At 38.0% G+C, this 26,271-nt stretch overlaps 1 protein-coding gene and 1 long non-coding RNA gene across 2 annotated transcripts; both read right to left on the minus strand.

Annotated features, from left to right (window-relative positions):
• Nucleotides 1–638: 638 nt before the first annotated feature.
• Nucleotides 639–6,158, minus strand: LOC140342347 (uncharacterized). The gene is made up of 2 exons (XR_011923046.1): nt 5,497–6,158; nt 639–2,286 (listed from the first exon to the last, which is right to left on the minus strand). It is a non-coding gene; the product is annotated as an uncharacterized lncRNA (long non-coding RNA).
• Nucleotides 6,159–7,618: 1,460 nt separating this feature from the next.
• Nucleotides 7,619–17,132, minus strand: SUPT4H1 (SPT4 homolog, DSIF elongation factor subunit). The gene is made up of 5 exons (XM_072428504.1): nt 16,972–17,132; nt 12,629–12,735; nt 12,495–12,550; nt 9,439–9,492; nt 7,619–7,930 (listed from the first exon to the last, which is right to left on the minus strand). The coding sequence occupies exons 1-5, from the start codon at nt 17,038–17,040 to the stop codon at nt 7,863–7,865; spliced, it is 354 nt and encodes a 117-aa protein (XP_072284605.1). The 5' UTR covers nt 17,041–17,132; the 3' UTR covers nt 7,619–7,862.
• Between the last annotated feature and the right edge of the window lie 9,139 nt (nt 17,133–26,271).

The raw sequence follows: 26,271 nt of genomic DNA on the forward strand, positions 1-26,271 counted from the left end.
ACTAAGGTATAATAGAAGGTGGCCTTGTCTGATAAATTATGTGGATCTCCAGGTTTGTGTGTGTTGTTTAACTAAGGAAGTGCTGGCAGCAGGATGTACTATGGAAAAAAGATGGCTGGAAACTAAAGGGATCTGCTGCTAACATCATGGTACCAGATACCACAGGACACCTGTAGGGATCTTGTGGAATCCATATTTTGACAATTCAGTGCTGTTTAGGCTTCAGGTGACCAACACAATGTTAAGTAGGGGGCTTCAATGTTTTTGGCTGATTAGTGTATATGCATTGTGCTTTGATGCACCCTAAAACATCAAGACATTCTGTGTCGTGTATTGTGGTTTGTCTATTGACATGAAACATGCTGCAAGTGAAGTCAGGCAAAGCACTTACGGTGTGTACTTGTTTCGCGTCAGTACTAAAGCCATTGGATCAGCACACATTTTGAGAAGGAGAGGTTACTAGAATGAGCAATATATGATAACTGAACATGGAAACTAACAGGAAAGCTGTCAATATTTTACTGTCCTTCCTGTGGGAAAATGGTGATATCACTGTACGTGTTACAGTAAAAGGGGATTCTGTGATGTTAAACACAATTCCTAATACATGTGAGTACATAAGTAAAGAAATGCAAATATCATAAATAATAAAGGTTTATTTTAGATTAATTAAGTAAATACATAACACAAAGTTAACTCAAACATAATTGTGATCTAAAAGAAAAACATTCAAAATGCAGTTAACATAAAAGCTTTCATCTTCAGACTCCAGTATGTCCAGACGGTGTCTCGTAGCGCCCAGTACACTCATCCATAAAGTAGGAAACACTACAGCGTTCAGTCCTGTCTAGTAGTGCTTTCTACTTTATGGGTAACTGCACTGTAATTCAGGTTTTCCATCCACAAGTGTCTTCACTGCTTGCAAACCTCCTAACAGTTTTCTAATATACATCCAAGTACATACATACAAATAGTCATTCTCCAAAGAAACAAATCAAAGTTTCTGTAAAAAACACATGCAAAATATCTCATAGAGGATAAATGTTTGCTTAAGTAAAGCTAATATACAGTTAAAGAATATAACACATTTCATAACTATGCAAAAAAAATCTGATGTTTACTACACATTTTTGCTTCAACCAAAGACAATAAAGGGTGATAAGGTTTGAATAATTATCAAAGGGATATAATTAGATAAAAACAGATACTACGATGATCAGCCAGCCACTAAAATCACCAGTAAATAAGTGTGGTTACTGATAATATGAAGACTTATAGCCTCCAATCTCTCCATGGTCACTTCATCTTATTGTTTTATAAATCTGGTTAGATGACTTTGGTGTCCAATCTATACAGGAGCCCCACAATCAGCTTAACAATAACTACTACAGTACACCATAATTAGAAATGTCTGCACAAAGAAATATCTATGATAGACCAAGTAACAAAGTCAATAGGAATTCAAAACAATGTGTAGTATTCACAATATATGCAAATATAGTCAACATAGAAACTATTTTCATATGATAGGGTAATTAAAGTTAATATTCACACATTCTAAACTCCATTCAATGCCTTGCTTTCATTTCTTCTGCTACTTAGTTGTAAGGGCTGTATAGTACCATTCCTACTTCCTACAATAAGAAGGCACACTGCAGCATCATTCAAAAAAATCAAAAGTATGAAATATTTTCTCTTACCCTATAAAAATGATGCAAAATAACAAAAAAAAGACCAGTGAAAAATAATTTTAAGTAAACAGTTTTTTTCTTTTAGCTTGATACATTTTTCCTATTATCATTTTAGAAATTCCATGCTGTATTTGTTCTCAAGAATGGGATCTCCAGTATGTTACATTAAAAATAACTTTCTATTGTTGGTCAATATGACATACAAAGAGTAGAAGTAGTAATTTATGCAGAGAAGGGGGTCATCATTTTAAATAAAGGCAAATAAATGTAATATACTGTGCAGGGAAATTTCTTTATCGCATATTTCCATTATAGGCAGGTGATGTCTTGTAGCGCCCAGTACACTCATCCATAAAGTAGGAAACACTACAGCGTTCAGTGCTGTCTAGTAGTGCTTTCTACTTTATGGATGGCTGCACTGCATGTCCAGGATCCTGGCTGTCGGTGAACCATCTTCTTAAGCAGATCCAAAGAGTATACTAAAAGAAAGAGTACTTTGGGTTCTGATCAATACTTACTACCTAAAACTCTAATTGTCAGTATGGATCTCTAACTTGCTTGTGTTACTTTTCACGTTCAGATATGCCAAATAAATCTATGAAACAAAAGAGAGATTGTAAGTTTCATATACATGACTTGCCTGATAAGACTTTTTTGGTAAATATTTTTGTTATACCTCTGATTATACAGTATTAGGATCCTTGCACAAGCGTGAATTTATAGGTCTTTTTAGAGATGCACACTAAATCTTTATGTGATCCAATGTAATGAAGATTTATCAGATAGTGTGCTAGGGCCCTTGGAGCAATTTGCTGTTCTATACTAATAGCAGTATTTAATATGTTGGCGCTACATAAATATTGTTTAATAATAATAACAGTAAACCAAAGAATGGGCAAGATGTTAAATTTAAATTAAAGCCCTGGGCCGATTAATAGTTTTGACTAATTGTCATTCCTGCAGATCTAGCGTGTAAGTTGCAGCACAGTTTAACTAAATACGTTTATTGGGACATTCTATTAGGCTATGATGTTCCATTAAAATATTTATATAGGAAAAATCTGAACTAGTTAGGGAACTATAAATAGCCCGAAGAACTTTGTCATTTATGTGCAAACTACACATATGGCCCACTAATCAGCATTTATAGCAATGCTGCTGCTCAAGCTCTAAAAGCCCAATGCCAAACAAACACTACAGACCTGTTGAATACTAAAATAAAATTAACCTATTTTTAAATATTGTCAACACAATGATTAGCCATATAGATAAGTCTCGATCAATTTATGATCACTTCCAACCAATCATGACTTTGGAAACTTACATTTCTTAAAGAAATCTGTGTGATTATGATGTTATAGAGCAGACCCTATGTGGTATGTAAGCTAGGAAATTGTACATTCTTGTATGATATTCTTTTATAGTGAGGTCAGCTTAAAAATTATGGGTTTTTTTTGTTTTTATAAAGTAGTTACCACTACAATCTATATCCAATCTCCTACATACTGTGACCAGCGATACCATGGATTTTCTTCCTATCTAGTGTCAGTATTTTAGAAAATCCTTACTCACGCATTTAGTATTCTCAGCCTTTTTTAGACACCAGACCTGCTATCTCTAAGCAGTTGTTCACTTCTGTAGCATATCTTACAAACAGCTTACAATTCAGAGAAAGGGGAAGATAACTGTACAACTAGAAATGTCTGTTTGCACTTCCTTTACTTCTGTGACAGGCCCTTATAAGTCAACATCAACTAATATGTTGTAATAGTTTCCCTAATTTTAAAGTTCTCAAGTTTAAAAGTAAAATCGTTTATATGGCAATGGCAGCATTCTAGAATTCGGGAGAAATTAAGGAAACAAATTAAAAAGTAATAAAATCAAACATCTTAACTTTTAACACAAAGTGGTAAATAGTTCAGTAAAAAATCTATAGGCAATAAAAAAGTTTAGGTCATGCAGCTGGCTTTAAATTAAGAAATGTAGACAATGTTAGTGGAACATGAAGCTTGTAGAACGCTGTTATTTAAAGAAAAAAGTCTGTGGTTATGATTTTGTATATTGAAAGCTATAGCTATATTAAGCAGCAAGAATCAAGAATGTACTACAACAAAAGTCATAAACGATAACATAATTAAATACAGACTTACAACCTTCAGTTAAATAAAGACGGTTAAATTAAAAAGCCTTTCCCAATGCAAAGCAGGTGTGGTATTTAATAACCAGGCCAGATACCTTCAGTTCTGGAAGCCGCAGATATACTTCCAGGTGTGACCTTCAACGGTTCTGAACTTCCTGAGCAGGTGAATGAGCATGACATCAGTAGCATGCACCAGTAATCCTCTCTGCAGTCTGTTAGCCTGTACCCCCATGACTGAGGACAATTTGTCTCTGTACATGAGTTATAAGATCACTACCTCCCGCCAAACCAAGTTTCACTTCTGCTTTTATGGATTCAAACAAATGCCTACTTTTCACAGAACTAGTATGTTACACAAGGACAAAATATGCCAGGAACTGGTGGCCATTTAACAAGTAACTGCATTTTATCTTTTGAATGTCAGCAGCAGAGGCACCCATTTTGCATAGTAGGAGATATGGGGAATGAATGTGGAACAAACTGTGTGTGAAACAGACATCTCCATAGTCTTATTTTAAATGAACTTGGCATAGCTTGATCATGGATTTTTTATTTTATTTAGATTCCTATAAATGATTTTAGTCAGTTTTGGGCCTATTATATATTTGTGGCCTAGTAATCTATACTAAGTCTGATTCTTTTTTTTTTTCTATGAACTGGACATCCATATAAAAAAGTAGTTGGCTCAAAACACACAATGTAATACAATTGTGTCATTTGAGAAAGAAGCAAATGTACTGCAGTCAATGAATGGTGAAACACAATCTCTTAATTGCTACTGCTAATTGCAACTGCTAACTGCATCTAGGCACAAGACACATTTATCCAAACAAGTACAAGAGGTAGGAAACCTTTTATTTAAGCCACCTGGTACCTGCTTCTGTATTCTGACTTTTAGGGCAATATGTGAAACTAAAGAATGTCCAGTTTTTCCTTTATTGTTCATTTAATATTTTGGCGGAATATACATTTTACTGTTCACTAATTGTATGGGACACAGAGTATTGGGGATTTAGGAAACAGATTAGATAATATGTTATATAGGAACATCTCTGCTGTTATAGAATAGGGAAAAAAAAACTTTGTAGTAGTTTTTAAAAGGTCTTAAATTTGTTAAAAGATAATAACTAAAATTGTTATATAGACACATTTTCACAAATAAGCTGGACACTAAATGTATGAATTGCAAGTGCAGATAATGTGCTTGTTTGGCTTTAAATATCAGATCTTGTAAACTTGTTGAACAGACACAAAACTTATGTTACAGCTTACTGAAGCTTGGCATCAATGAACACACTATGAACTCTATAAAAGAAAATAGGCCAAATGCAGAAGAAAAGGATCACAGGGGATTAGTATGAATTAGTAAAAGCAAAGCAATTGATTCTAAAAGTGATAAAGACAATTGAAGTCTATTAGACTAATTTAGAGATTCAACAGTTTGTAGCCTAGTAGCAGTCAAGTTGGCATTTGCCATGAATCTATGGAGAATGGTTGGAAAGGCAACCTTTAAAGAGCTGTAAAAAATTATATATTTTTCTTTATAACGTTTAATAACAACAAAGACTGTAAAGAGAAAAGCTATAAGTAGTGTATTTTTAGATAAAATATGTTTGGATCTTACTGCTAGTTATGTCCAATTTACATCAGCATTCATGTACTTACTGCATGCTTGTCTTCCTCCAGGTAATTGAGAAGATATTGGTATTCTTGTGATTCCAGCGCTCACATACTGTCTCCACCAAGAACCGATGGGTAAAAAGGATCGCAGGCTGGCCAGTTTACCCTTTTATAAGCATCTCGCAATAGCCACGTCACCAACCACAGATAGAGGAACTAGACTTGGTCCCACCCATAAGCCGTACATTGCAAAGTAAATGTCTGAGGAGACCGCTGCGAGTGTTGTAAATTGGTCTTACACAAAAAGACTTATACAACACTGTGAGGAACATCTTGAAATTTTGTGATATGTAAAAACTAAGATCAACAGGAAGCAATCTAAAATTTGCTGTTGTAAACAAAACAAGGATTACTTTTTTCCCTGGGTGTAATCCCATTGGCAATCTGTATTGCTCAATAGGAATTACAAACACTTGGCTTTTTACATGAAAAGTTCACTACAAATATAGTACACAGTACTAAGACTAAAACCAAGCTGATAATGCCATTGCATAACTAGACTTACAAGACATGGCTATCCAGTACTACACACAGTCTTTAAAATGACCAAACTCTTGCATCTTACCCAAAGTCTACAAACCATCAGCCTCTTCACACCTTACACCTTTTGGGCCTTTAATTTTGCATGGAAGATAATAGAATTTATCCAAAATTGAGACAACATAAACACCAATGTCTTTTATAAGATAAAAGTGTGCAGTCCATTTCACAAGGGTCTGAAGAGCAAGTAAAAGCAACTGTATATGTAGGGAACAGTGGGGTGTACAAAACCAGGAGTTGTACAATGACAGTCAGCACTTGTGTGTCGAAGCTGCTACAGATACATCTTATCTGCAAGAGCAGCTTCTTCCACAATATGCTGTGGTTTGCACACACTGGAGAGAAGGGGGCTGGGTAAAAACTAAGTCTGGACTCAGCACCCAGTGGTAGACATTGGCAGAAAATGTATACCACAGCTGCCTTCATCAAGAATACCTTAATGCTAAAAAATAACAATGCCAAATGTAACAAAAGTCCCCAAAAAACTGACAAGCATATATACAAATGGGCATATATAATGTATACATTTGGGATCCTATCACATATGACAGTAGTATTCTAAGATTCACAGCAAATAAACTGCTAGTACAGGGACACTGCAAACCGCAAGGATATAAAAATATAAAGATGGTGATAAAACCTAATGCCATTGAACATATGTCTCTAAATAAAACGTTTAGATATATTGGCTAGATTTTTAAAACATTAAATTGATACATCTAGCTTCCTGCCCACTCTACAAGGCTTCTTGTTCTATCCCCACCCGCTTCACCACACAGGAAGTGACAAAGCTTGTTGCGACTTGCTGCTTTTTGGGCAGCCAGTTCACTAGAACAGTTATACCCTTATATGGAAATACACGAAGCGCCAGGTTTTAACACTTGCAGTAAGGTTTTCACGCACACACAAATCGAAAGACTTTATTAAACATATAGATATACCAGAATGGCATCTAAAGGTTATAACAGAATGTCATAAAAGTGAAGATTTCAACAATATCATATCCAAAGCTAAACTCCAGCCCTCCCTTTGGTCTTAAAACAGTTGTACAGGTTCCTTTCCTGCATTAAAAGTTTACTCCCAATTCTCTGAATGCTATGAACGTCTCAGTATTGCAGAAAATCAACTTCCTTTGCTCAAAGGAGGAAGTCCAGCAAAATCCAACCCTTCATATCCCAGCCTTACAAAACCTAGTCTGCTCCTTTAACCCACTGAATTTCACTTCTTTCAATCAGTATTACGTGGGGGCATTTCTTAAGGTGGTTTAACGACAGCATGCTGGCCCCTCACATTAGCCATGACCTTCCTGCATTGAATAAATTGGCACAGAGACCAAGTGATGACATTGCTCAGTCTAAAATAAGGACTACAAAATGGAAAAATGGTTTTAATTTAGAAATTTTATTTGCATGTTGAAGAGTGGAAAAAGGAGAAACAAGCAGAGACAATAATTTCAGCAGATTAAACTTCTGCTTTAAGGCTTGTGATTGGAAGACTTCACTGACTGTGTGGAAGTCACAAATTGAAAAGACAAAAAAAAAAAAAACAGATGACAAATATAAGGATATATGTGGATTTAACAATCTTTATTTAGTTCCAGAACAAATTACACACCCCTTTCTCTTCCGGGGTCCCTTTTTCTGGTAAAATACAAAAAGACACAAGTGTCTACGTGTGGCGGGCTGAGTGGCACAGCCCTTCCCCCCACTGCTGGGGAAACCACAGCTTCAGCAACATAACAGGAAAATAAAACCAACGGAAGAGAACACATAGACATCAACCCAATCTCTGCTCCAGCCCTTCTTCTGCAGTCACGTCTTGATGGCAGTGTCTCTGGATTTGTAAACCACCCCACGGCTTTTCAGCTCACGCACAATACCTAAAAGAGAAAGAAAGTTCCATCATGGTGCAGATGAAAGAGTGACATATGTGAGGGAACAAAATGTTATTCATTTCATAAAATACATATTACTTGCAACACACAAAACAAAATGCAGGTAGAATTTTCTATACAGCATCCAAACAGCGGGTTCTAAAATCAGTGTTTTATGATTAAAGTGAGTCTCTGTTTAAAGAAACAAAGGCTGCCACTAGTGCCCTTTTCAAATGGATATGAAATGGAGTTAAAGTGAAACTCAAACTTTTACAAATGCAGGCAGGTAATTATTGCAAATAGGGGCAGACAATGTCCCTTCTGCAATAATGTGTCTTACTTGCCTGATCGCTTAGAGTTTTTGGTGACAAAGTGGAGCTACGCATGGGCAGCGTGAGCTTTAGTTGCCAGGGAAACGTGGCAATCCCAGTTTCCAATGTGTGCGCACAGAGTAAATAAACTTTAAACTTCCCCAGCACAGCCAATCAAGATGGTCAAAGAGGTCTCTGGGAGTAAGAAGGGAAGGAAGATGGAGCCCTGTATGGACCACAGATAGGCGAGCCAAGCAGGTTTAGCTACGCTTTAATGATTCAAAAGCATGAATGCGGAGGGTCAACATGACAGCCAAGCAATTTGAAAAACGATAATTAGGTCAGCATACATGTTTCCATAAAGACAGGTTTCCAAAAAAGAGACCTGTCTTGATGGAACACAGAAGTCACCATTAAGAGGTTCCACTTCCTTGGTTATATGTAAGCTATTACTTCATAATTGGTCATTTATCTAAAATGATGTACAGCAACCAGTGACAAAAAAAACCCAAAACAAATATCTGTGCTGGTCAAACCTACTAAATAGTGAAGCAATACTATGCACATACCATCCCATATGCCAAGCTAACAAAAGACTAAGCTGGGTAAAGGAGACTACAAGCTGTGTCCTGATATGATACTGAAATCACATGAATCAAAGTTGTCCTAATCAGCATACCAATATTAGCAAATGTTTTATATTATACATTTTGTGATCTTTTCAGATAGGTCTTTGACAAGTTGAAAGACCCTCACACCAACCCAATAAAAAAATAAATACATAAAGCAAACACTGTAATATGAAAAAAATTAGTGTTCAACACAGGCAACAATTTCTTAAGCTGGGTGGGAAGAAGCTATAGGTGGGTGGTCTGGCTAAAAACATTAAAGATGTCAAGAGGTATGCTTGAAACAAAAATAAAAAAAAGATTTTATACTTTACTGCAATAGGTATTGACATTGAAAAGGTACAAGTAAAAAAGAAATAAGAGAAGTATTCAACCTTCCCAGAATACCAAAAAGAACAAACCAGACTGAACAACAGTAAGTATGTTGTGAACTGGTGATGATTTCTGTGCCAGTGTTATATATAGACATGCCAAAAAATGCATGTGCAGTACAATCAGTTTTTCATGAACCAAATAAAAAAACTATAATGTAACAAGAATGAACACAAGGCCTGTTGGCAGACATATATAATACCTTGTGGTAGGCGTCCTGTAACAGAGACTGCATATACCCCTGGTTTGAAGTTAGCTGAAAAAAGAAAAATACATTACTGTACATAAAGCAATGAAAAAAAATGTAATATATAAACATTGGATTCTAATTGTAATGATTCAAACATATATACCAAGACAAAAGCACAATATATCTCAACTTTACTAAAGAAAAATTTGTAAATAAAGTTTTTCCCCCCCCATCTTCATAAGAATAATTTTTTACTTTGGTTTTGGAACAGTTTTGGGCCTAGTTTTCAATACTCATCAACATAGGAAATTAATTTGTTATAAGATTATCTTAAGGGCAACACTATTACTAAATGATAGTGATCATTACGTATGATCTAAATAGGGTTGCAAAATTATGAAGTTTCCAAGGTATGATAACCATCTCAAAAAAAAAAAAAAAATCACGGTATTGCATATTATAATCAGTAGTTACTCATAGAAGAATGAAAAAAGGGTACTTGTGGTAAGTTTTAACATAAATCCTTACACGCTGCCTACCTCAGAAATGCAATCACTCAGATTTTGAACAATAAAAATCTATTTGTCAGCCACTATACAGTCAGGTGCTGGACATGATGAAACTCCTGTGTGGGTCTGCAGAAGTTACATTGTCATTGGTTCTCTAATGGGTGAAAAGGAACATCATGGGCCACAAGAAAAGTAGTGGGCAAGGGCACGATCATTAAACAAAGTGGTGACATAAGACATGACCCCTCACCACTGGTGGAAACCAAACTGAAAGGTAAGTGGTAAGCCATAATGTGCAAGTATGCTGTGCATATTATGTCGAGAGCTCTCCACCACCTGAGAGAATTTATACCCTGCTTCACAGGCTAAATGCCCTTCCAGCACTCATTTTTCAGAAAATGAATAAAACTTCGAGCAAATTATGCTTTGCCTGGATGCAATTCCCTTCAATTGAATAATTGATGAGCTATGTATGATCTTTTACTAACTTAGACCTTTAGTCCAGGCTGCATGTCTGCAAAGGATGAGGTACAGGACTGGGAAGATTTTTTAAAAAGGCTGTGCAGTAGTGGAAAGGTTACACAATGAAGATTACCAAGAAGAGAAGTGTAAAGTAACGAGGAACTGAATTCTGAAAAGCTGTGCCCAAAACAGCAGTCGGAGGGCAAAGGTCTACTCATCCCCATTCCATGCAGTTCCCACCCCCACTGATGTACCATCTTGTTCTGAAGGTGCATAGAGGTTGACAACTTGTTAGAGACAGGGCCTTGTATCAATATGTCAGAGCATCCAGCAAGGTAAAAAGTAAGCAGTCATTAAATATCACTCCAAACCTAAGAAAACTAGGAATCAGGAGCAGCACTGCTTTTTATCTTGTTCTGCTAATATAGTATATAAACACAGGAGCACTTAGGCTCCCTTGTATACCAGAATTACACCATACATGTTTAAAATTCTATTTAGTGTATTACATTTATACTCATTTTATAACAGGGCTGTAAAAATGTCTGACCTCAGCCATGTTTACCATTATGTGCTCCATTCATTCAGTTTCCTTTGTACTGCTTGTCTTATGTCATATACCGGTATATGGTTTTTGGTCTTTCCTTTCCTAATAATGAGTCCGATTTTTTAAAGCACCCCAGGGCCTGGCAAAGATTTTCGTACGAAAACCTGGCTGATCTAGCAAAGCTGGAATGGATCTGGTCCAGGATTGAATCTGTTTGCCAATAGAATTTTTTTTTTTGTTTTTTTAAGTTATTCATTCCAGGTTTGCTGATCACCCAATTATGCCACGACAGTGTATCTTCTCCAATCTTGTAAACGTTTAAAAAAAAACAGCCCTGTGTTTTGTAAGGTAAAAAAACAAAAACAAAAAAAAAACACTTGTATGGTATTTACTGAGAAAGCCTGAATTTTTTTGTTTTTTTTTCTAAACTGCAGTCGTTGCGGTTATATTTCAGAACAGTGAAGTTCCTTGCACTATTTCCTTCCCTTATTGTTCCCATTGCTACTCCTATGTGTATGTTGGGGATTCCCCACTGGAAGACTAATAATCATAGACCGTGTGTTGTATTGACCATGTCAATATAGCGTTTAGATGATTAATTTAACAGAAATGTCACAAGATACAGAAAACAACAGAGCCACAATTTGAAACATGATACTAGTTAATTTTTCTTCTATGTTGCAGTTGCTAGGTGGAGATTTTTTAATTGCTATGATGATACTACAATTTTGTAAACAATCTACCCCTCCTGCTTCCTGCATCACTAAACATTTAAGTGACCACTTTTCATGAGTGTGGATCTCCCATGTCCCCCCCCCCTTCCTCTTCCACCATGCTCAGTGGTTCCTGTGGCTTCCCTTAGATTATCACAGGGCACAATTGTGACGCAGGGGTTGGTGGATGGAACAGTTATTGAATTAAGTTTTGTCTTTGTAATATTCCCATGTTACACTGGCTCATTTTGCTGACATTGGTTTTTTCAATAAGGCTCTATCCATTGCACCAGGGTGCCAATTTAACAAGATTCCACTTCTGCCTAAAGTCCTAGACAGGTAATGTCCAATATGAATACAATTAATTCCCTTGGCCATATTTTTGTAAAGATGCTGTATGGATAAGGAAACTTGAATGGGAATTACTCACATTTTTTAAATGAACACCATATAAAGCAGGACTGTGAGAGATGGAAATAAAGAGCATAAATTATCTCAGACACTATTCACCTTTATGTTTGTCCTTTCAGTGCTGCTGAGAATACGCCAAGAGTTACGATTTGGGGAAAAAAAAAAATACAATGACCAGAAATGGAGGCAAGCATGTTAGTCTAATACCAGGTAAAGAAGTAGAGATAGGAGGGGTATACTATAGGCACAAATTTGGGAGCAACTGAAGGCCAGTGGTATATGCTATTTGTCGCCAGTGTTTTTTTCATCACCCTTCTCTCCCTTTCCAAAAGAAATCTGCATTAAGACCCTAGTATGTTTAAAATGTAAAATATGAACGCAAAGAAAAAGCCAGATAACACCTAATTTGTACATTATATTACTTACTTATTCGCTGCCACTTTGACACCCAGCTGTCATCGGGGCTCATCATGGCCACAATCCTAAACAAAGAATGCCAATGTTAGTTTTGAGGTATGATTATTATGATCCACAGCCAAAGTACAAATGAAATAACATACCCATCAAAAGAGGAGCTAGTGCAATCATACACCATTTCTCTGTTCCCTTTCATCTGTAGGTATGCGTCACAGTTGTCACAGCCATCATATTCAAACTGGTCAATTGTCTGGAAGAGAAAAAAACAACATGCTGTTAGGAAAGAAAATAATCAATGTTTATAGGCAAGAAATATGATGGCCTAAACATTTTTTCACCCATTCTTAAATTGTAAAATTTCACACCACAGACATAGATTCGGATCTATAATTTATACCTAGATACACCATTACAATGGCATAATGAAGTCCATGCAACATTATTGAGTTGTATACACTTTTGGGTTGTTTAATAAATCAAAGAAAAGAGCTGTAGCTGTACCCATAGCTACCCATCAGCATTCACCACTCTACTGTCCAATAGTTATGAATTGCAAGTGTTGATGCAGAGAGCCCAGCCTCAACCCAGAATATTAAAAGGAAGGCAGACTGCCAGAGGAGCCGGGGCAGGGTTCTCCCCAGGCCCTTTTAGCTGGGCGCACCACCTGGCACTTTTCAGCACCCACCCGGCTGTTTTTGGGTGGTTACTAAAGAGTTTGGTCACAATACAGGGGCTGCCACCCACCTACAATTTCTTCCCACCTGGCTTAAAAAAAATTCTGGGTTGAGCACTGAGGGGGTAAGGTAAAAATCCATCTTATGCTCCTCCAAGACCTTAGGTATGAAGTATGCATGTAGGTCCACTGCAATTTTTTTTTTATTACCTGAAATTCAGCTTTAACAGTAGCTACCCGGGTTTATTACTAACCACTAGACTAAGAAATTAGTACAAAGCTCTGAAGTGACTAATGCCAAGAACATACCTGCAATTACTGTTGCCCAAAATGACCTTTTCAGGTGACTGTTCCGAAGGATTGTTGTACAATAAGACTTCAGCTCTAACTTTAATGGCTTCAATATGCATGACCCCAAAAAATGTGCTTTGGGCCATTGCCCTGTTGTAGGACAAAATTGTCTCCTATAATGAGCTGTCCATTGGGTATGAAATGGTGTTGTAGTCCCTTTCACCCTGTACAAATCTCCCACCTTACCACTACCAAAGCAGACTCAGACCATCCATCACATGATGGTATTAAGCAATTCTTCAGTATCTTTTTATTTGGCTTGCAACATAGAAGTATTGTTCTTTGTGATCTAAACACGTCAAACTTGGATTTGTCCTTCCATGGGATTTTTTACCCGGCTGTGTCCAATGTTTGTTTTGTCTAGTTCAACGTTTCCTTTTATTGGCCCCCCATTTTCAGATGGAGCTTTTTCTCCACAACTGTCCCCTGAAGGCTAGCTTCCCAGAGTCACCTCTGCACTGTAGATGTTGAGACCAGCGTTTTGCAGGTCCCATTAAAAGATGTTGCAAATGACAACCTGTGAGGCATTTGTTTATCTGACTACACACCCTAAACTACGTACTTACGGGCAATGGTTCTCGCCTGATAATCGGCTTAAGGCTGATATCAGATGACAATCTGGCATGCGTACAGTATGCTTGTCGTCCATCGTCCTGGCAGATCCACGGATGATCATGATGAAAGTGAAGGGGAGCAAGTGCAGCAGGGTCCCGATCTGTCATTCTACCTCCTTTCCCTCCCCATAGAGCAGAATGGTGCTTTATGTACAGCACTCGTTCATGCATTGTTTGTTGTTGGAAAAGATCCTGAAAGATTGCAGTTACTGCATGTGTGTACTTAGCCTTAGATATTTATCCACTGCTCCTCTTTCTATTGTAATTACAGCCATTTTGTGCTGCTTTTTAAGGAGCGCAGTACACGTCATTGTATGAGATATTCAGTTTCTTGGTAATTTTTCAAATGGAATAGGCTTCATTCCTCAAAAATAGAGGGATGAGTTTCAGGAGTTCATAGTTTTTAGTCATTTGTGTCTGTGGTTGAACCTACATTTGCTGATGCAACAGATGCCTAACTAGTCCAAAGAAGGCCAGTTATATTGCTTGTTTAGCCTGTGTAAATGTTTTTTTGCTGCACTTAGTTAATTTCAAAAGGGTTCTCTGACCAATTAATTTTTTACACTGATAGACCTGAATAAATTAACACAGCATTCTACTGGAAGTTAAGACTGAGGCTACATTCACACATATGACTTTTGTCGTTGGAAAAGGATCTTTCTGGATCCTTTACAACAACAAAAGACTGAAAGATGCATGAATGAGCGTTGTACATATAGTGCCATTCTGCTCCATGGAGAAGAGAAAGGAGGGAGAGAACAGACGATCGACACCCGCTACGCTCTATTCCCTTCACTTGTATGGCGTTGTCAGTTACTTGTGGATCCACCAGGACGGATCGATGAATGACTTCCCGTCAGATACCAGCCCTGGAATGAGAATCATACAAGAATCTTCTGACGTCTGTACACAGACTTATTGTTGTGGATAGCTCGTCTCTCTACAAACATTACCAGCCATTTACAACATTAACAATGGCTAGAAAGTATTTTTAAACAATTTGTTTTATTTTGAAAAAAAAAAAAAAATAAAGGATCGCTTAACCACAAAATATGGAACAGTGTATGTCTCTTGGCAGACAATACTTCACTCCTTATAAATAACCCAAACATCTTGCTCTCTAATTTTCATTGACAAAGATTTCTGGTTTATCACCAATAAGAAATTAGTGGCCCTACTAATATTCCCACCCAAGATGACCCTACCTCTTATAGATCAAAAATTCTGAGTTCCAATACTTGACTGACTAAAAGGTAAATGACATGTTATTTATGGAAAGTTACCCAGCCATGATCCAGAGGCTAAAGCTTATCTTTAAAGCATGGAATGATTTCAGCAGCAAAATCATAAATCTTTCCCAAAATACTTAATTGCAGGTTTTCAAGATACACGTCCCCAAAACACTATTACAGAATGATGTCCAATGCTTTATCTTAAACCTTTAGACATCCAAGATTTCTGCCCACATTTCCCCCTTCCTCAAAATCAATGAAGGTTTAGGAATTCCCAAATTTTCCTAATATTATTTAAGAGCACAATATACCAGGACACAACTCTATCTTGGGTGAATCTTGAGGCGCTATGTTCACCATGAGAGAATCTCATGGCTCTTCCCTAAGGATAGACTGAAGCCACAAAACCCCATCACATCCCACTCCATATAGATTTTATTCTGTAATATAGTTTGTGAATGTACAATTTCCTCATCTGCTACTCTACTGCCTCTGTATAACCCTCATTTTTTCTTGCCACCAATTCCCAGGAATAAATGGAATGGATTTACCCTACAGGCATCTAGAAGTTTCCATCATTGGGGAGCCTAAAGGTGCGTACACACTTCCAATTTTTATCGTTCCAATCGAACGACGAACGATCGATTGGGCAAAAAATCGTTCGTAAAAAAGTAACCAACGACGCCGACGAACGAGGAAAGTCGCTGGAAACGAACGACCGGACCGACGGATCGGATTGGACGACGATCGTTGAACATCGTTCGTGTGTACGGTCGTTCGTTGATCGTCCATGTTCAGAGCATGCGTGATGAACGAACGTCCGTTCACTTTCCTGTCGTGCACATAGTTCCTCTATCGCTCAAACGATTGTATCTATTGTGTGTACAATATCTACGAACGATCGTGTCGTTAACTCTATGTGCAGGATCGGTGCTATACGATCGTTCGTATATATCGTGCATGAACGTTCGTCGTTCGTTTTCCAACGATAATAATTGGAAGTGTGTACGTAGCTTTAGTCTGTTCCAATGTTTCCATTATCTTCAGATCAGGAATTTTACCCCAAGAATGTCCAAATCTAAAAAAACCAAAGGCCAATTTATAGTTTGAATTCAAATATCAGAAAGGCCAATATGCGGGTCTGATTTCTGAATTGTACTTTTTATTTCTTTCGGTGGATGAATAAACAATATTGTGTACTAAAACTGCAAGTGACTTCCTGTAATAAACTTTATTCCCTTTAGGGAAACTTTCCACTAACTCACAATCTGATTGGTCAGAACAAACCTTACAAGACAGCCAGCATTACCAATCCTAATAGTACCCAGGCAAATGAACTTTACCAATGGATAGTTCTTGGAAATGTGGTGGCACTTTAAAGATTAAAAAAAAGTAACAAGAATGTAAGTGTCCCCTTATCGCAGAGACTTCAGTATGGTGTCACCATGGCTGCAAGGGCCTCCTGTGCTTCAGACACACAGGTAAGGGGACATATTTTCTTGTGTTTACAAGCCAAAGGCCTCCACCAAAGTACAGATTTCTTTGACGCAAAGGGGGACACCTGTATTTCCTTATATTATTTACATATAGGTACAGAGTGCTACGTTCTTTCTCACCTTCACTAGAGAACATAGTAAACACGCTCTCAGATGCCGCAAATCTTTCGGAACCGTTTCCAAAGCCATCGCTTCCAAGACCCAAACACGTCTCTTTCAATACAGGAAATAAAACAAAGCCGCTCTGTGCACGTGACCGCTCTATGGTGCGCTACTTCCGGCGCTCTATCTCACGCATACATCTCTATGCTAGTGTGGGAGGCTGACGTACCGGCGTTGTCACAGGTGGTGATGGCGGGCTTGTTTGTTGTTAACCTCCTAAATATATAGCATTAAATAGCTATATATATATATATATATATATATATATATATATATATATATATATATATATATATATATTATTTACAGCCGGTGTAGTTTAAGGATATACAAGAATATTGTAAACGTTTGTTTTCTTTTAATCCATACAATGTCCCTTAGTTCTCATGTCTTTCTATTAGCAATGAGTTCTTTAATGTAATGAGCCAGCTGATGACTATAATAAATATTTAGGATGGGGAGTTGGTGATGCGTATGTTTAGCAATAATACAGATAGAGCAGTAAATTACTAACTAAGCACTAAGAGTTTTTTTATGAAACCAAAGAACAAAAATAAATTTCATATTTTAATAATATATAGAAGCTTACCAGAGGTTAGGTAGAGGTCAATTCTTTAATAATAATTCTTTATTATTCCTACCTGGTGACCTTACCAGTAGGACAGCAACAGAAATTGGAGGTGTGTACATACAGCACATAGGGCTTACTGTCCTTGTATCTGTGGAAGAGCAGTGTTGTCACCCAGGATAAAACCTCAGAACCCTCACGCCATCGACAGGGCTGATAGTATTGCAGAAAGCACAGGCAGCACTGGCAGGATCAATGAGTATTCCTCCATCTTATCCTCATCAAACTGTTTTACTAAAACATTAAAAAGATCAAGGGAAATTCAGCAATGCAAAGTGAAAAACGATTGCACATACATTTGATCATTATATCTGTACATGTGCAATGTGAGATCTTTTTGATCACCTACTGCTGGTCCCACCACATTTTGAGTAAGATTGGATGAGGTCACTATTGTTCTGCTCGCTGTTTTCTTTGGTTGAGGGGAAGCAGCACCTGGGGACCTTTATGGAAGGATCTCTACTAGATTGTAAGCTCTTCGGGGCAGGGTCCTCTCCTCCTGTATCACTGTCTGTATTAGTCTGTCATTTGCAATCCCCTATTTAATGTACAGGGCTGTGTAATATGTTGGTGCTATATAAATCCTGTTTAATATTAATAATAATAATAATAATCTCAGCTCTGTTCAGTAAATCTTCATGTGACCTGCACATAGAAACCAACACATCTGAATGTGACAATCCCTACAGATTCACTGACCTACAAGTCACTGCTATCTCCTGTAATACAAACTGGAGCAGTGGTTGCCAACCTTTTGGACTTCACGGACCACTAAATTCATAATTTTAAATCTGGTGACGTATAGTAGAAGTGAGTGCGCATGCGTCAGTTCAAGACTGCGCATGCGCGGGAGCTGTGTGTCACTCAAAGGGGAAGAAACTTCCCAAGAGTGACGTGATGATGCCAGAACCCACCCACTCTCTCATCGCAGGCTCAGACCTGCTTGCTAAACATCCTGGGGGGAAAGTAGTGCAGAGCTGTGGACACAACAAAAGTTGTGTTCATATGGGGGACATGATCAGCTGGGTCAGGAGAAGGAGGAGGGAAATGGAGAAGTGAATGAATGGGTAAGCGGAATGTAGGTGAGTGTGCCAGGGAAGGGGATTGCGTGAGGCTAATTGCATGTGTATGTGTAATGGTAACGGTAAGCGTAATATTTGTGCGGACCACCAAAATTTTCTTGCAGACCACCAGTGGTCTGTGAACCACCGGTTGGCGACTGCTGGACTGGAGGGTACACCAGTATTGTCTGTAGACACACTTCAGCTTACAATGTAGATCCCCAATACTGACATGTTCTGCCTTGTTGTACACTCTGTATGTATGAAAGTGGCCATCCTGAAAAGGTGCAGGCCTTTAGTTCCTCATGTTAGAGGTCTCCCCCCCCGAAGACTGGAGATATGATAAAAGCCAGAATAAAGTTAGAAGGAACAGATTCACTGAAGCAGGAGTGAAGCAGTCCGGTTCCACTCCTGCAAGGAGACCAGTGAGGAATCTAGAGCTGACTTGACCAAAGCTGACTCCAAACCTCATAAGACAAGCAGTGAGAGGTAATAGGCTCCACAGGAACCCAATCTGCAAATATACAGCCATAATTCCAGAGCCATGAGACTTCCTAGTCATATCAGGAAATGCACTATTATTCTTCTGTAGGAATTGACAAATGGTAGTCTTTTTTAGGGTCTTGTGTAGACCATATTTGCTTATAATGAGGTTTGGGTTTACTGTAGCTGAACTCCGGGTATAACCCCTTCTTGCACAGGGGAAAAAAAATAATATTACCCAAATCCATGATCATGTGACATATTGCAGCATTGAAGCCATTGATCATTACTCCTGGAAGCCATGCCAATGATTGACACTGATGGCAAAGTGTTTTTTTCCTGATAACTAAATGGGTGAGGGAGGATTCTAGAGAGAGATAGGGAAGAGATCTTTGACCGTAGATGAACTTTAGCTCAGTTCCACACTTTTTGTGGTGACCTAGCTTTTCTTTCCCTCTTCTCACCAAGAAGGAAGAAGAGGAATATTAACTCTACATGTGATTCTTTGGTCTTTCAGTAAGTCTAAGCAGTAGGTCCTGACAGAGTGATGAATCCTCATTTTTCATTCTGAGGGAGATGGTTGCCTATGTAGAGTAAGGTAAACTATTTGACGGGTTAGATTTATTGTGTCCAAAGCATGAACCAAGTATTTTAGTTAATAAACACAGCAGCCAAGTTTAGTGCTTGTAGGAGTTTTGAGAAAATGAGTGATAGGAGACTGAGATTATGGCCTTTGTGTTTTAAACTCATTTGCCCATAGCTAAATGACATATATATAGATAATGGACGAAGAAGAGTGAAATTAGGTCATGCCCTACTTTTATCTCTCCCTGCTTTGACTTGTGGTCGTGGGCACATTAGTCTAGTTCTGCACAACTGTTTCTGTGCAATTTTCCATCTCTTGTTCATATGTAAAAAAAAAAAAAAAAAAAAAGTATAAGATATTTGTGTGCTCGATACTCGTAATTCTGGCCATATAAATCAGCCTGTCCGGTCTGACCCATTCCTATTTTTAGTGTCTGGAGATGCTGTAGAGCTCAGAATATCTCCTGGGGACAGTTAGTGAGATTCATGTGCCTGGGTAAATTGGTCTGCATACCAGTTGAGATTAGTATGAGATTTTATTCTTACAGTTGGTATTTTACTTTTGTATTATAAAGCATACAATTTATAGTGCTCAAACACCACAAACAAAATTCCCAAGCAGACCAGAAAAGAGCAGCAATTATGACAAGGATATCTCTGACTTTGAGAATCTGGTAACACACGTCATAAGATTCTCGTCCCATTATAGCTTCAGGGCTGATTTCGAGAATCTGACGTGTACAGCGGCTGTCCGACGTTGTTCATGGATTTGGCCTGGTGGATCCATGAACGATGAATTACTGTAATACAAGTGAAAGTGCAGAGGAATTTCACTCACTTGCCCCCCCCCCATAGAGCAGAATGGCGCTGTATGTTTAGCACTCATTCATGCATCTTTCAGTCTTTTGTCATTGGAAAAGATTGTGAAAGATCCTTTCCAATGACAAAATGTCAGTGACCAGGAGGTGGTATGGAGGTAAAGAACCTGAATGGAGGGCTTTAGGTGAGTACTTGCTTTTAAAGAAAAACTAAACCCTTGCAGGTTAGGCTGGAGGGAGTGAGAATTTTTTTTTAACAGAGATGGGCATTAAGCATCTATAAAACATCCTCTGTTAAAAAGAAAAGGCTTGTTCAAACCTAGCTTACTAAGGGTATAGGATTTTTACAGAGAATAGAATCTTTAGAACATCTGCCACTGAAGACTCTATTTAGACTCGAGCCTTATGCCACAAATATATAACATTTCCTACTCCTGGTGTATTATCTATGGATCTGTAAATATATTACAGAATTCCGGGAACAAGTGCTAATGTTTGCTTACAGGATATATTATACCCTTGAACCCCATACTATGCATATTTGGTTATTTGGAAGGATTAATATATGCCTGTTGGCAGCTAGCAGAGATATTGTATCCGACTTAAATCCACCCTCAACTGCTCATGATAACCAATATAATTACATAATTAAAGACTGTTTTCCGTGCAGTGACCCATTGCCTTCAATAATACCTTCCATAGGGAGGGAGAGTACAAAGCCTATGCAAATGTAAATTCGTGAGGGTGTTATTCACTAAGCAGTTCAGGTGTACCTGCAATGCTAACAGTTTTCTGATTGTAAGTGGTAAAATATAGTCTGTTCCTTATTGTGCTTACTATTATCCAGGCATCTCATTTCAGTATTATTGTTCCTAATGCAGATAAACTTTCCAAAGTATGATGCAACCCAGTAAATACAATGCATCTTTATGTGAATTACATGTTTCAGCTGTATTTTAATATTGTTACAAGTTTGAGTCTTATTAGGAAAAGAAAGCCTTGTCAGTGAAGGAGTTAACATGTTGCTGAGATGTGCAGTGTTTAAACACTTCCCCTGTGTTGCACAGCAAGAGAGAGGAAGGAGTGGTTTCTCACATCTTATCTGACTACACTTGCAGGAGATTAAGAGAAATGAAAGCTCACAATAGGGTCATGACACAAGCGTTTTGTATTTGGATATCAATAATCTTGAATTTATTTAATATTAGTTTAAGTCTAAATTTTAAGTCTTACTACCCTTGAGCTTATTGTGTATTTAGATGGAGTTCCTTATGGCTGCTATCTCTTACATGATAGGGTCCAGTTGTATCAAAATGTATGTGAAAGTCAAATATTGCAGCTAAAATTCACCAGGAACATTTAAGCCTCATTCCTACCGTAATGCACTGCAACGTGACTGTCCATTGTGATGTGAATCCCATTAAATACACCTAATGGTGCAAAGCATTAAAATGAACAGAAAAAAAAAGTGGGAACATTGGACATTGCTTTCTTTGCAATGTCTAATGTCCCTGTCAGACACGGTGAAGTGCAGTGAACTACCACACAAAATGGGAACGAGGCCTTAGTGGTTACAGAAGGTGAAGCATATAATGTTCATCAGGGCTCATAAATTTTTAGTTTGTGTAGACAGTAGAGTAGCAGGTGATACCTAGACTGTCAATGTCTAAAGCATTTGACACAGTGCCCCACAGACAGTTAATGGGCAAGTTAGGGTCTATAGGTTTAGGAAATTCAATCTGGTAATGGATATGGAACTGGCTTTCAAGTTGAATTCAGAGAGTATTGATTAATGATTCATACTCTGATCCTAGGTTATTAGTAATGTACCCCAGATTTCAGTGTTGGGACCCCTACTTTTTAGCATATTTATGAATGATATAGAGTTTGGGGTTAAATGTTACATTTCTCTGTTTGCAAATGACACCAAACTATGTAACAGAAATAAATTCTCACAGGATTGAAAATGTTAGGTTATGTACTTGGGGTCCAACATGCTAATACTGTCCAGGTGGATTACGTTTGGGGGAGTCAAAAATAATCAAAGTCAAAGAAGAATCTGGCGGTTTTGGTAGATAACATAAACTTAATAACAGCATACAATGCCAAGCTGCAATATCTAAAGCTAGCAAAGTACTTTCTTGTATTAAAAGAGGAATAGTCTGCAGAGATCATATATGCCTTCTTCTGGATCAACTGTGTGTATATAAATATCTAAAATATGTACATTTTCTGGTATGTTTATTTTCTAGTTGTTGCACTCAGTTGGTGTCTTTTTTTCTACCTGGCCTGTAGCTTATTTTGTGTATAAACTTTCCATCTTGCATTAATTGTGATAAATCTACAAAGAAAGGACATATAAATCCAGGCCTATAGATGCAACAGTGAAAGGGGAGAAAAATTGGGCAGCACGATGGCTCAGAGCATTTAGCAGTTAGCACTTTGACCTTTGCAGCGCTAGGTCCCAGGTTCGGAACTCAGCCAGGTCACCATCTGCATGCAGTTTGCTGGTTCTCCCTGTGTTTGCGCGGCTTTCCCCCGGGTACTCCGGTTTCCTCCCACATTCCAAAAACATGTAGTTAGGTTAATTGGCTTCCCCCAAATTGACCTTAGACTGTAATAATGACATATGACTATCGTGGGGACATTAGATTGTAAGCCCCTTTGGGGGACAGTTAGTGACATGACTATAAAGTTTGTAAAGCGTTAATATGACGACGCTATATAAATACGGTATAATAATAAGAATGTACACTGATTTATAACACAATAACCGTGGCTTGGTGGGTTTATAGTTGAAATACGGGTTTGACCACAAAGTATTAAACAGGAAACTCGATCTAATTAAAAAAAGGATGTAATGTTAAGTTGATAAACTCTTCAAATATAGCTAGTAAATGTTTTTGTACCTTCAGCTAATATTTAACTTCAGTACCCTAAAGCTACGTACACACTTCCAATTATTATCGTCGGAAAACGAACGACGAACGTTCCTGCACGATATATATGAACGATCGTATAGCACCGATACTGCACATAGAGGTAACGACACGATCGTTCGTAGATATTGTACACAATAGATACGATCGTTTAAGCGATAGAGGAACTATGTGCACGACAGGAAAGTGAACGGACGTTCGTTCATCACGCATGCTCTGACCATGGACGATCAACGAACGACCGTACACACGAACGATGTTCAACGATCGTCGTCCAATCCGATCCGCCGGTCCGGTCGTTCGTTTCCAGCGACTTTCCTCGTTCGTCGGCGTCGTTGGTTACTTTTTTACGAACGATTTTTTGCCCAATCGATCGTTCGTCGTTCGATTGGAACGATAAAAATTGGAAGTGTGTACGCACCTTAACTCTATGTTTTACCTGCTACAATCCTCTATACATTTCAAAAGCACAGCAAATTCAGCAACTTACTGAAAACTTGTATAGCAAATCAGTTTTCTACTTTTTGACATCTTATGCTTACAAACACCTGTTAAAATGCATTTTCTAGAAAAGGTTGTTTCCCTACACCGACAATGGCTATATTATATATATATTCCCCAAAACAGCCCCCTTCCTCCTTTCACATCATAGCCCTCTTTTCTTTTGAAACTAATTTATGGTAAATATGAATTGTTTGTGCAACATAAACCGACCTTTCGCACTTCCAAGTGGCTCTCCGATGAGTACACTGTACAAGAACTGTACTATGTAACTGTACTGTACTGTGTGCAACATCTCTTCTTCATTCTCCTGAGCTCCATCCTCCTTTTCTTTGTTGAGGTCCACCTCAATCTGGGTCTGCAGAGGGTCCCTGAACATGTCATGGACAGACGCTGCACACTTTTAGCGCTGTAGACTGGCTCTTTACTATGTTTCTCACTAAATGACTAATTCACTTAACGATCAGGTCATTGGAATGGAACCTGGTCATTAAGTGAGGAACACCTGTAATGCAATAAATAATGTGAAATCCTGTATGTAAAGCATAGCCAAACCTAGGAGACTCACGACTCAATGATTTATAGCATAGGCTAATGTCCTAAAGTGCTAAACATTTTTTCCAATCATGTCTGCATCAGTGGTAAATGGCATCCATGTGTAATGTCACTGAACTACCTGACAAGCACTGTGCTGACTTTTGGCTAGTGCACAGTGATTCCCCTTCAAATATATTTTCAAGATAAATAAGAGCGTATTAAGCCTGCAACACATTGCCACTCCACTGCCAGTGGAGCTTTTGACAGTGGGCAGTCTTGCATGCAATTATACTGGATAAATTACACTTGGTAAGTTGCTAAGGTATCCCAATGAGACGTATAGTCCCCTACTCCCTTCTCTTCTGTGCAATAGTTTTAGCACCCCTGATTCTCACTCATATACATACATGGTGTATCTATCAGCACCAAAGACTTCTTTACTGGCTTTAAGAAACTCCAGATCCATAGAAACTCCAATCCCACTTTCATTTTTTCATATCACCTTGTATGCAACAATCCCAGACAACTCCTCTCCTGTCCAATCCACATTCTCTATCCTAAACTATCATATCTGTTCAAAGAGCTGTACAGCATATTCATCACTGGTCAATCATTTAACCAAATTGCCAGGATCAATTATTTAAATTGTCCCAAGAGTCAGATATAAGCTGCAGTGACACCAAAATCCCTATTTATTTGGCCATTAAATATAACGATCATTTTTTTAAGTTGCATGAACTGAAATCTATTTCTTTACTGGCAAATCAAAGATTAAAATTAAGAATAACATCAATAGACTAACTCTTTGTAAGTAAATGTTTTTCTTAAATTCTTATCTAGTGAATGCAGATGGTATCTTCAATGTATCCTATTTTATTATGGTATTTGTGCAATGTCAACATGTTACACAAAACTATATAGATAAGATCAGTCACATCAATCTCTGTCACACAGGAGCTTATTGTTAAATGTCTCCATTACCAAAGCATAAGAACCCAAACGCAGGGGCAGACTATGCAGCAGTAGCATGGGCCCTCTATTATTTTAGAGCCTTTTTAATGTAAACTTGGACATTGCTTATTTTATCTAGCTAAGATAACCGAGATTAAGAGCCATATGAGAACCATGGTGAGCCACAGCATGTTGTTATGGGCTCAACCACTGTATCAACTGCTCCCATTAAAAAGAATAGAAGCGGTTGGGAACTTTTTTGTATGTGACTGTTGCAGATTGAATTACCTCTCATGTGTTTGGGTATTACAATAACCTCTAAGAGTCAGTTAAGATGACTGGAGGCCCTGCACCTGAAAGACACCAGGGAGCAGATGTCACTGGTGAGGAACCTTGCAGATATCACTGCAGCAAAGATGAGTATTTGGATTTTTGTTCTGCTTTAGGGAGCTCATTTATGTTATAGGTGAGTAAGAAGGGTGCTGGGACTACTCCCACAGTCACAAAGATTTGGACATTGCTAAAGTCTTTCATTCCATGAACATGGGGGACCCTTAGTTAGCATGTCTGCCACTACCCTGACCTAAACAATGCAGGTCTGAAACAAGGCTAGCTACCTCCCACTGTAAGTAGCATTATTAGGATAGACTCACTTTTAAAGCTTGGGGTATATTTGCTTATATCACTGCAAAAAAATGTTTGTACCCTGATAAAAAGCAGAAAACCAAATGAAAAATACAAATGGATTGTAAATA

Source organism: Pyxicephalus adspersus, chromosome 1 (assembly GCF_032062135.1).
Source record: "Pyxicephalus adspersus chromosome 1, UCB_Pads_2.0, whole genome shotgun sequence".
Classification (NCBI taxonomy): domain Eukaryota; kingdom Metazoa; phylum Chordata; class Amphibia; order Anura; family Pyxicephalidae; genus Pyxicephalus; species Pyxicephalus adspersus.

Excerpts from the sequence above, each read along its gene's own strand:
- SUPT4H1 (XM_072428504.1), bottom strand. The coding sequence starts at position 17,040 with ATGGCTTTGGAAACGGTTCCGAAAGATTTGCGGCATCTGAGAGCGTGT. Across the intron at positions 12,736-16,971 it reads TACTATGTTCTCTAGTGAAG|ACAATTGACCAGTTTGAATA; the intron begins GTGAGAAAGAAC and ends TTTCTCTTCCAG. Across the intron at positions 7,931-9,438 it reads TACAGGACGCCTACCACAAG|GTATTGTGCGTGAGCTGAAA; the intron begins GTATTATATATG and ends TTTCTCTTTTAG.